We start from the raw sequence: 12492 nt of genomic DNA on the forward strand, positions 1-12492 counted from the left end.
ATATAAAAAAATAAAATAAAATACATGGCGGAATCAGGCTAGAATCCAGACTCTCAGAGATAAAGGCCTTCTCTCATCTTCTAGATGTTACCTTGCCCTTCCAGAAAAGTAAAAAAAAAAAAAAAAGGTCCCTGTCAGGGGTCACCTTGTTTAGAGGATTCCCACCCTCCTCCCCATGACAAAGCTCAGAAACACTGGAAGAGCACACCACCATTACATTTTGTCGTGGTGCACAGTGAGTGTAAGCATTTCAAGGTGACGTTTCCGAGAGGTGGCTTGCACAGTTTCTCTTCTGATGCTTGGTGCATTTGCTAATGCTAAATCAAGGTACCGGAGACAGGGAAGTCTACAAGGACTCGGTGGTTTTGGCTCACGGCTCTCGAGGCTGGGAACTCCAGGAAAGTATCATCGGCATCAGGTTGGCATCTGGCCATTTTTCTTACATGACAGCATGGTGGAGAGTGTCACATGCTAAGACAGTCTCCATGTGACACTCCTTATAAAGCCACTAACGCTATCTTCATACTTACACACAGTCTAATCCTAGTTACCTTCCAAAGACCCCATCTCCAGATAGCATCATCATATAAATTTGGAGTTAAATAGCCAATGTGGAAACATTTTTCCCCTATGCATATTTATGTTTGTGTATGTGTGGGCATACATACATGTGGTTGTATGTTCACATGTGTGTGCATACATGTGGATGTCCAAGGGTGATGTGGGGAATCTTCCTTGATTGAGACAAGGTCGTTCACTTGAACGCAGAGTTTGCCGGCTTGCTCTGTGGATCGCTTGTCTCTGCCTTGCAAGTGTTGGAATTACGTAGGCCCTGCCACTCCTACCTACTATTTCCATGGCTTTTGGGGTATCTAAACTAGTCCTCCTGTGAACCACGAGCGCTTTACCCACTCCCAGTGCTTTATGCCATCTCCCCAGCCCCATCATATGAACTCTGTGTGTGTGTGTGTGTGCCGTGTGTACCCGGACATACTTGGAGTGGTCAGGGAGTCAGTTCTCCCCTTCCACCATGTGGACTCCAGGGAATGAACTCAGGTCCTCAGACTAGGTGCCAAGTGCACTGTCTCACTAAACCCAACATGTGGACCTTTGAGGACACATTCAGACTTTAAGAATACTAAATAACGAATAGTCATACCCTCCTACCCATAAGCACACACGTGCACACAGACACGTACACACACACAGACACATACACACACACACACACACACACACACACACACACACACACATTTGTCCTTTTTTTTGACTTCAGCACAATGAGTGGAAATTGCCACTGCAGTCCTTAGAGTATAGAAGCAAAACCCAACAGTGAAGCATCCGTGCCTTCCCAACCGAACATGTGTAAAATCGGCCCTTAATTAGCGTTTGCAGCACTGCCACAGAAGGGTCTGTCTCTGCTGGCCAGAAAGTCTTTGCTTTGAAAGAACAAGTCCTTCGTAGCTCCAAGTGGGCTAGTCTTCAGATGCTGTCGTCTCTGCCACCAGGGCCACACTGTTTAGGCCTGTTTTGCTGGAGGGCTCTTTCTCCCTGTCTCATCTCCTTGCTTTTGATTGCTGTGTTTTGGTGATTTCCCCTTTTGGATATGCCTATTCTCTGTGTTGGAGATGTCTCTGGTCCATGCAAGGGTAGAAGATCGTTATTTCAATGCCAGTGGTCTGGCTGTTTTCCAGCCCTTTATTGTCTGTGATCTTGTCTTGATACTCAGAAGGCCTTCGTGTCGTCATTGTAGAAAATGTAAGCAGAAGTGATGGCTGCATTAAAGCCAAGGTCCATCCAAGGGCACAATGCTGCAGAAACTTTGTGTATGGCTGCATTAGGAAACTGAATTGGTTGTGCAGCATCTCAGTAATGGACCCAGTGCAGTGCTGGGTGAACAGCATCAGAACCTCTCCCTAAAGGTGCACGCCCTCAGCTGGAGAGGTGGCTCAGCCGGAGAGGTGGCTCAGCTGGAGAGAGGACATTCGCCCTGCAAACCTGATGACTTGATTTTGATCCCTGGAAACCATGTAAATTTGGGGTCCTCTTCAGACCTACTACAGTGCTATCCTCTGACCTTTACATGTACTCCGAGGCAGGAGGATTACAGGTTTGAGGTTAAGAGTGGCACCCTGTCTCAGAACAATGCAGATCCGTGGGGCTTGAGCACTCATACCTAAAGTTAGTCTCTGGAATTTATATTTTAGCAAACTTCCTGAGTGGTTGGAATGAAAGGGAGAAAATAATTTTTTACCCTGATTTTTCTTATTACCATTATAATAATTATTTAATTATTTTTCATTTCACTCGAATTGCCATGTCTATGAAGACACAGGGATTTTTTATTTTTAGTCCTTTTCATCCCTGATATTTAGAGCACTAGCACATAATAAGCTTTCAAATATGATGGATGGATGTGTCTTATAAAAATATTTTGTATGTGTGTGCGTACTATGACACATACATGGAGGTCAAAGGACAACTTGGAGGCGTCCGTTTTCTCTACCGCGTGGTCTTAGGAATCAAACTCAGGTTGTCAAGCGTGGTGGCACATGTTTTTACCTGCTGAGCCATCTATCTGTCAATTTTTACAAAGTGTTCCTCCTAGTGACCCCGGTGGGCAAGCAGACTAGGAAAACCCTCCATAGAGGGTTTATAGCCTTCCTGGGCTAGCTGCTGCATTTTGGGAGTGATGGGCAGATCCGAGCATCACCAGCTCTCTCTGAGGAGCAGGGTTGGGGACAGAGACGCAGGGGCAACTTGTGGACCCCGGAACAGCACGGGAACCGAGAACATGGGGACAGAGAATGCCGGGACAGAGACGCAGAGGCAGCCTGTGGACTCCGGAACAACACCGGTGGTGACCTTGTTCTTCATTAGTTTGTAGTGTTCTCTTGTCCTTGTCTCTGGGTCACAGCCAGTCTTGAGGACTTTGATAGCGTCTTGGCCTGGCACCATCTTTCACAGTCCCCAGGTGTTTCTGAAAGACCCCAAATCCCCCTTTTTTTAAATCATCTCTTTAAGTTCAACAGCATGGTGAACCAATTAAACTTAGGTTGCACCCCCATAAACTGCCTCTCCCGTGGGCTCCGCGTAGTCCACATGAGACCTGTACTCCACAGTGTAGGTATGGACTGTGGAGAAGGTCTCGGGCTCCTCAAGGTGACTGAGTGCCCAGAGCAGGTCTGTGTTGTGCAGCTGGAGATGGTGGTATGTTCACTGGGAGCGTGCTGGTTCCCGGGTTTGATTAGACTCCCTGATAAAGCTCCGTCCTATTCAGATGCTGACATTTAGGGTGTCTATTTTGGCCCTGAGCTGAAGAGCGTCCAGGCTAGCAGCTGTTGTAATTTTTGTGGCTTGTTTTCTCAGTCAGTCCTGGCTTCTGAAGACATGAGAGGTCCCTTGATTCTCAGAAAAGACGCATCTAGTTTGGGTGGACATCTTGCACAGAGGAGTGAGGAACGAGCGTGCATCTTGCTCCCTTTGCAAGAAATGCTGATTTTCTGAAACTCTCTGCTGGTCCCTACCTAATAGAGTCTTCAGGAGGTGACGCTAAATACTAAGTAGAGTTGACAAGTGAGCTCACCAAAGTTGCCAACAGTTGCTGTAGTTTTTTTTTTTTTTAAATATTGATTTATTTATTATGTATACAATATTCTGTCTGTGTGTATGGCCACAAGAGGGCACCAGACCCCATTACAGATGGTTGTGAGCCACCATGTGGTTGCTGGGAATTGAACTCAGGACCTTTGGAAGAGCAGGCAATGCTCTTAACCTCTGAGCCATCTCTCCAGCCCTGTAGTTTTGACTTTCTCGGCCTTAAACTTAGAAGCCATTCTGGCTCTCACATAACAGAGCCCGAAGAAGTCTGTAACAGCGGTGTGTCATCATAAATATGCATTCTTCTTATTTTAAACCATCTGCGTTCTGGAAGTATGAGCGCGCCTGCTATTATCTGTGCGTTTCCTCTTGTTGTTTAAGACCCTTTTAATGGCAATATATATTTAAAGCAGACTTACAATTAGCATTCACCCACATCCCCAGGCCTGTAGAGAACCAGGTTGGGATGAGTGGGTGAGCTCTAGCAAGCCAGGTGGCTGCTATGGGCTCCTCTAAGGCTGAGGTGAGTAGCTGACGTCATCGTCGCAGCTGTGAATTTGGAGGAACGAGTTTTACCCCGTCTAGGTGTTGTATGTGTTGGTGAATCAGTTTGCTCTGAGCAACTGTGGTACAGAATGGCATCTTGCTCTCCCAGGGTGGTTGTCCACTGTGTGCATAGCGTAAGATGGCATCTCGCTCTCCCAGGGCGGTTGCCCCCTGTGTGCAAAGCATAAGAAACCATGTGAACGGCTCGGTCTCAGGGCTATGAGAGGATGTGCAAGTCCCTTCCCCAGAGCCTGATGCTGGGTGGTCTTCCTGTAGTCTTTAGGAGGACCAGCCTGGGGCCTCTGGGGACCTGTGCAGAGGCTCTCCATCTGACTTGTTCTAGTTAGTGCTCAGTTGCTGTGAGAAACACCACAAACCAAAAGCACCTGGGGGAGGAAAAGGTTTATCTCATCCATTGCTTCCAGGTCAGAGTCCACCACTGAGGGGAGCTGAAGCAGCAATGATGCTGCTCTCAGGCTGACATCCAGCTGCCTTCCTTCCACAACCCAGGCCTGCTTGCTTAGGGATGGTTCCTCCCACAGTAGCTGCGAATCAAGAAAATGCCCCACTGACATGCCCCCCAGCCATGGGTGAGACGTGATGGAGGTGTGGTGGGGTAATCCCTCAGCTGAGGGTCCCTCTTCCCATGGCTAGCCATCACATCTGCCTACAGCTGTTTTCTAAGACTACAGGAATGACAAACAGCATTTGGGGAGGGTAACAGTTTACATCCCAGAACTAGGATCCAGTGTGTGGTAGGTCTATTGCTTTTGTCATTGCTGTGACTAGATACTTGGCAAACAGTAACTGGAGGAAGAAAGGCTTTATTTCAGCTTTACTGTCTGTCATGGTGGGGAAGGCAGGGCAGGGGAGGGGTGGGGGCCAGGAATGGAGAGATGAACCCAGGTGCTCAGGCATTTTCATTTTCTGCAGTCCAGGACCCCAGCCCATGGGGTGGTGCTGCCCACATTCAAGAAGGCTCTTCCCTCTTCAGTTAAACCTTTCTGGAAACTCCCTCACAACCCCTCCCCCGCCCCCCAGGTGTGTTTCCATGGTGATCCTAAGTGCAGTCAAGTTGACAGTTAAGATGAACCATCACCGAGGATTTAGTATTTTTTGACAGAATGCATTTTAAAAACATCCTTTCTGGAAAGAATTGGACACAAGCTGGTACTGGTCAACAAGATGGGCAATAGAGCAAAGGGCAGGGGAACCCCTAGGAGAACAGTTGCCCTCAAGTGGTCCTAGCTTTTCACCAGCCAGAAAGAACCACACAGAGAGGGGAGGGAAGAATGGATCTCAAGTTGGCTCCAGGCACCGAGCCAGGTGCTTTCCTCAGGCAGTGTTGCAAGGGGATTAGTCTTATCTGGGGTGTTCAGGGAACACCGGAAAAGGTTGAGAAGTGAAGTCACCAGGTGAGTCAGACCAAGGTGACTGGCCTTCAGGCCATTTTTTCTTTTTTTTAGATTTATTTATTTATTTTGTATACAGTGTTCTGCCTGCGTGTATGCCTACAGGCCAAGAGGGCACCAGATCTCATTACAGATGGTTGTGAGCCACCATGTGGCTGCTGGGAATTGAACTCAGGACCTCTGGAAGAGCAGTCAGTGCTCTTAACCTCTGAGCCATCTCTCCAGCCCATGACTCAGGAATTTTTACATCTGTTCATCATAAGAAAAGATGAAGGGGGGTTGGGGACTTAGCAAAGTGGGTAAAATGTGCATTGATGATTTTCACTTCCCTGGGGTGGAATTTTTCTTTCATTTAAAAATTTTTTTTTTGAGACAGGATGTCCCTGTACAGCCCTGGCTGTCCTGGAACTTGCTCTGTAGGCTGGCCTTGAACACAGAGATCCATTTGCTTCTACCTCCCGAGTGCCAGGATTAAAGGCTTGTGCCACCCTTGCTGACCTCCTTTCTAATCAAGCATTTTAGCTATATATTCTGATTTATTTTTTATATACATCAAAAATATATTCTTTCTGATTGAAGAGGTGGGTTATTCTCTATCCTGTACAGAATGTCGCTTTCTGTGGTATGAACAGCTTTCCCCTGACATGAATAACTGGAATTGTGTGTTTTTAGTATCTAAGTCATAGCACAGAATTTAGAGGTATCATAATTTAATTGGCCCCTTATGGATGGGCATTTGTATGGTTTTCAAGTATAATTTCCCTTGTTATAAACTACCCAGTAGAGAACCTATTTACTTATCTATCTTTTATCTATGAATTGTAAGTACCAATAAAGTAAATTGTTTAGAGCGGAATAGCTAGGTCAAGGGGTATCTATTCATTGTTAAATTTTTAATAGAGATCATCAGCTGCCTTCCACACTGACTGTAAAGGGGAAGAAAGATTGTATTGCCTTTGCTCCACGGCTCCTATACTCTGCCGTGTGCTGAGGGGAATGCAAAATGAATGTTAGCACGTTTGCTGCCCTCCAGGAATATCCGTGTGTGTGCGGTACCTGATCCTGGGGAATGTCTGGGGTGTCAGCGTGGGCGGGCGTGGGAGGAGGTGGATTTAATTCAACTTCTCAGGCTTGCCTTGCAAGCATCACGCACGGTGTCTGGCTGTTCTTGAATCCTCTTCATTCTCCTGGGTCACGTATGCCAAAGACCTTACCCTACATCTTAGGGTACGTGCCACACATCCCCTTCACTTCCCAGAGTCTTCGTGATTACATCATTGTTAGGTGTTGTTCAAGGGTTCAGTTGAGGTGTTCCCTATGTGGAGTGTGTGAAAAATGAATAACTTTGCCATTCTCTGCAGGTCATGGAATATCAGCCTGGAGGGGATTTATTGTCACTTCTGAATAGATATGAGGACCAATTAGATGAAAATATGATTCAGTTTTACCTTGCTGAGCTGATTTTGGCTGTTCACAGCCTGCATCAGATGGGATATGTGCATCGGTAAGTGGGACCCCAGGAGCATACTGAGAACTTTTCTGAGTCACACACCAGTCCCTACGGGGTCAGAAGAAATCGTCATTTAGCCAGCCTGGCCTGTGATTGGCTAAAAGCTTTCTAAAATGTCTGGCGTCTTAGCACGCCCATTCAGCCATGGAACAGAGCTAGGCCTGCAATGTGCCTGCTTTGCTAGTAAGATGTGGCTGTCAGATGTAGTCAGTAGCATTAAAAACTCCTTTTTTTGGGGGGTTTATAGCAAAAACCCCTTTTGGATTTTTTTTTTCTGACTGGTAGAGGAACTGGCACATATCCTGGGAACAAAACACGGTAATTAACAAAAGCTGTTCATCAAAGCCAGGCGGTGGTGGTGCACACCTGTAATTCAGATGGTTTTAATTTGAAACTTTACCTTCACGGCTCTTGTGTCTTGGTTGCTTGAAGTGATCTGGTCTCGTGGACTCTTCTTTCACTAATGGATCAATATATTGAGGGAGTCATACTTTGATGGTGTTTTATGGGGGGTCTGGTAACTGGGAGGTGGGGCTGAGTTGTGTTCTTGTTGATGAGACGTGACCTGATGGTACCCACTGGGTTCCGCCTCCTTCAGGTTCCACTGTCTCTCTGCTGTGTCATGCTGAGGTTGCACGCTTTTTACCGCCAGCGTTAGTAAGTTGCAAAGATGTCCTACAGAAGTCTCTGTCCTCAGGAGTCTCTCCACATCCTTACTTCACCTCAGAATGGAGTAGAGATAGCAGATACAGATCATAGATATACAATTGTGGGGATGCAGAATTTGGGATACCATAGGACCTTGGGTTAGGTCTTTAGGTTTTTTGGTCTTTGTTTTTGAAATATAAAAATGTGAGCCTCTAGTAGAAATAACCCATCTCAAGCTTCACGTTTGCTTTTTCTCCCTCCCTTTTAAGAAAATTAAATTTATCTTTCAAGATGGGTGCTAATCATTCCTATCTACCAGTAGGGAAGGTCTGCATAGCATAACACATAAACTAAGGTTTTTAGGTGAAGTGTGACCTGAGGTTGGTAACTGCTTGTTGGTTGACACAAAGGCAGCGCTAATTAAGGCCTTGACTTTCTTACAGAGACATCAAACCTGAGAACATCCTCATTGACCGCACGGGACACATCAAGCTGGTGGATTTTGGATCAGCTGCTAAAATGAACTCAAATAAGGTGATTAGAAAGTGGCAGGAGCTAGCTCAGGGGTCGCACTGAAGAGCACTCTGTGGCGCTCGAGAACCTGGCAGATGTTAGGGTACAGTGGTGGACAGCATTTTGGGTCCTCATCTGTCAGTGTTTGACTCTTGTAGGGGGTGGGGCAGGGGTCAGGGTGCAGAGATGGTTCCCAGACAGTGATGCCCAAGGTACCTGCTCATACCTTGCCAAATGTCTATATGAGTATTCACAAAAAAAAGGAAAATGTTAATTTTATTTCCCCTTACCTTTTACAGAGACTGTTTTCTGTTATATCACTTTGGTTTACTTTAAAATATGTTGATGATACATGACCTTCTTTTTCTTAAATGCTCTCCACGTGCAGAAAAATTAAAATTAGTCACTAGAGAATTTGAATTAAGCATCCTGTAGTGTCAAGAACTGATGTTCAAAATGACATTTTCAAGTCTTGGACTTTTGGTAAAAATGAAATTGTGTTCCACACGCTGATTAGGAAGCCAGGAGAGGAGCAGATCCACACGGAGCCTACTCTGAAGGAAGGTGATAAAGTTACAGAGGAGGATGTAAAATCCTCTAATCCAGTTGACTAACACGTGAATTCCAAGGTCGGCTGGAGAAAGGGTCCTTCTGAGGGAAGCGTCGCTGGCTTAAGCGGTTAGCCTGATTTCACCACTGAACCACTCGGTGACTGGGGCAAATCCTGGGGAGCTCGGCAGTTCATCCTTTCTGTCAAAGACACAGATTCTACTTAAAATGCTAAAGTCGGAGCCTGGAGAAAGCGCTCCTCAGAATGTCTCCCAGGTCTGAGCCTTAAGTCCTTTATATGAAGGACAATATGTAAAATTACTTTTTCATCCCCAGATTCCTCTGGGAAAGGTGGATATTATTAGGTTGATATTAGGAAAAGGCTTAGAGCTGTGTTAGTTCTGTGCACTTTGGAATCTGGCCTGTGTGCTCTGCAGCCCTGAGAACTTCTTGAGGCAACTTACTTGGCATTTAGGCTGTGAGAGGAACAGGATCTCGGTGCAGTCCCAACTCAGCTCCAGCACTACTTTCTCCCCTTTACAAAAAGATTTATTATTAGTTTTGTTTGTGTGTCTGTGTCATTGTGAATGCGTGTCACATGTGTGTATGCCTGAGGAGGCCCAAAGAGGGCGACAGAGTACCCAAAGCTGAAGTTACTGGGCGTCCTGAGCTGCCTGGTATAGGTGCGGGGAAGGGAGGGGTCAAACTTGGGTCCTCCAGAAGAGCAGCAAAGGCTAACAGTGGAGCCATCTCTCCAGCCCCACAGGCGATATTCTTATAATTTATTCATTTAATCATCATATTAAGAATTGCGTAATCAGGGGCTGGTGAGATGGTTCTGTATGTTAAGGCACACACTGTCAGCTGATGAACTGAGCTTGATCCTTGGGCACACATGGAAGAAGGAAGAACACTCAGCTCACTCGCAAGATTGTCCTCTGACCTCCACATGTGCGTGATGGCGTGTGCGCGCGCACATACACACACACACACACACTAAATTAATAAAAATCATAGAAAAATAAAAATAGAATTATATATATAACTTTATTTATATATAAATTTATATAATTTATACAAAAATTTAAAAGAATTATAAAATCAAATCATTTTATATTTTAAACTCCAAAATAAAGGGCATTAAGAATTTTTGGAAAAAACTTCAGGAAGCATTTTATTTTCTATGTTTATTAAAAGATCCGTATATAATACTTAAAAAAAAATTAGCCAGATGGTGGTGTCGCACGCCTTTATTCCCAGCCTTTGGGAGGCAGAGGCAGGTGGATCTCTGAATCTGAAGCCAGCCTGGTCTACAGAGTGAGTTTCAGGGCAGCCATAGCAACACAGAGAAATCCTGTCTTGTAAACCACCCACCCTTAAAAGAAAATAAATACAAAATAAAAACGAATGGGTGCTGAGGGTCTAGCTCAGCTATAGAGAATTCTCTTTGCATGGGATGAGTCATTGAGTTTCTTCCTTCCCACCCAAAGTCATGTATAACCCAGAAACAGATATGAAAGCTCAGACATTGAATTTAATGGAGTAATATACAGAGGATAAATTAAATAGCATAAAACTTTTGTGGGGTTCAGAAACTCACCAACTGTATTAGTGACATTAATAAACTAATGTGCTTTGAAAAGAGTTTATAGTCTGTCAGTGTCACCTCTCACCATTGCCTTTTAGGTTTGGGGAGTTGTGCTGTGCACTGGATGTTTAACTAGATCTTTGATCTCTACCCACGAGATCCAACTACCACCCTCTGCTCAGTTATGACAGCCCCAAGTGTCTCCGGCACTCCCAGAGTACCCTAGGGTGGAAGGAGAAGAGCACCCTGGGTTGAGAATGGCAACCGTAGATTGAAAAGCACCAGAGAAATAATTAGAGTTGGCAATATGTGTCTGCAGTGAGAAAAGCCCGTGGGAAAAAGTAGATGATGATTTATCACATCTGCTCCGTAGATACAGAGCAGTGGAGAGAAGGCCCTGGGCTGGGAATGACGGCTTATGCTTTAATGCCAGTACCCAGGAAGCAGACGCAGAAGGATCTCTGTGAGTTAGAGATCATCCTGGTCTACATAGTGAGTGCTTGTCAACACACACACACACACACACACACACACACACACACACACACACACACCTCCCTGACTGTGACGACGCTGGAGTCACTCTCGTTAGAGCTTTCTTCATTTCAAGTCTTCATCTTTTTTTTTTTTTTGAGACAGGGTTTCTCTGTGGTTTTGGAGCCTGTCCTCGAACTAGCTCTTGTAGACCAGGCTGGTCTCGAACTCACAGAGATCTGCCTGCCTCAGCCTCCCGAGTGCTGGGATTAAAGGCGTGCGCCACCACCGCCCGGCCCCAAGTCTTCATCTTGTAGTGCTTCAAATCGCCTTGAGTTCTAATTGTAGCAGCCTTCTCCCCAGGCGGGAGCCACCTGGGTGCATTTGGCCAAGGAGTGCTCCGACACACTGGAGAGCCTGTGTTCTCCTCCCCGTGCTTTTCGGGCCAGAGTGCGAAAAGCAGATGAGGACAAATTTAACAAGTTTTTAGTTTTTAATTTCTGTGTGCATATGTGTGAGTGTCTGTGTGTGTGTTTGTGTGCACGCGTGTGCACACATGCACGCATGCAGAAGAATGTGTGTACGTGTAAGAGTGTGTGTGCATGCGGAAGTTAGGATAACCTCCAGCGCCACTCAGTGTCTTCCTTGTTTGATCTGGGATTTGTGGGTTCCTGGGGACTCTGCCCTGCATTTCATGGTAGCAGGTGCATGACCGTGCGTGGATTCTGGACCTGGAATTCTGGCTCTTCGGCTTACAGTGCAAGCGCTATACCCACCAGTCTCCCCAGCCCCTTTAGTCGTGTTTGAAATGTAAAGGTCTTTTTATCACAGAAGAACAGCAGTTCACAATCCAGATGAAGTGTGGGTATAGGGTTAGATATTATTTCATCTTTTTGATTAATCGTGAGCAGACAGCAGAATGTGTGTGTGTTGGACAGACATAGGTTCTCCTTGTTTTCTGTACTGTAGAAATACAGTCTGGGCTGTGGAGATGGCTCATTTGGTAAAGTGCCTGTCTGGTCGGCATGAGACCTTGAGCTCAATCCCACGTGAAACTGTAGAGCTGGGTAGGCCGGGACAGATAGCTCCCTGGGGTCAGTTGGTCAGCCAGCCTGGTTGAAGCAGTGAGCTCCAGGTTCAGTGAGAGAAGCCATCTCAAAAATCAAGGCGGAGGGCTGGCAAAATGTCTCGGCAGGTAAAGGTGTTTGCCACCATATCTGAATTCTATCCCTAGAGTCCACTTGGGGAAAGGAGAGCACTGCAGGTTGTCTGTCATATGACCTCCACACCCTCATGTAGTGAGGAGCTGCGGGCCGTTTCCGCCTCCCAGCTCCTGGCCACAGGCCATCGGCTAGCTTTACCCAAAATAATACACGGAAACTGTATTCTTTTAAACACTGCCTGGCCCATTAGTTCCAGCCTCTTATTGGCTAAATCTCACATCTTGATTAACCCATTTCTAATAATCTGTGTAGCACCACAAGGTGGTGGTTTACCAGGAAGGATCTTAACCTGCATCCATCTTGGAGAGGAGAGCTATAGCGTCTGCCTCATTGCCTTCTTCCCAGTATTCTGTTCTGTTTACTCTGCCTACCTAGTTTTCTGTCCTATCAAAGGGCCAAGGCAGTTTCTTTATTAACCAATGAAAG

At 46.0% G+C, this 12492-nt stretch overlaps 1 protein-coding gene across 2 annotated transcripts in view; it reads left to right on the forward strand.

Annotated features, from left to right (window-relative positions):
• Cit (citron rho-interacting serine/threonine kinase) overlaps positions 1 to 12492 on the forward strand; it is a 167977-nt gene that overhangs the window by 22706 nt on the left and 132779 nt on the right. For both annotated transcript variants that reach the window (XM_026784008.1, XM_026784014.1), the window contains exons 4-5: positions 6923 to 7065; positions 8163 to 8253. In XM_026784008.1, the coding sequence (XP_026639809.1) occupies positions 6923 to 7065; positions 8163 to 8253 (234 nt within the window). The remainder of the gene's footprint in view (positions 1 to 6922; positions 7066 to 8162; positions 8254 to 12492) is intronic.

Source organism: Microtus ochrogaster, chromosome 2 (assembly GCF_000317375.1).
Source record: "Microtus ochrogaster isolate Prairie Vole_2 chromosome 2, MicOch1.0, whole genome shotgun sequence".
Classification (NCBI taxonomy): domain Eukaryota; kingdom Metazoa; phylum Chordata; class Mammalia; order Rodentia; family Cricetidae; genus Microtus; species Microtus ochrogaster.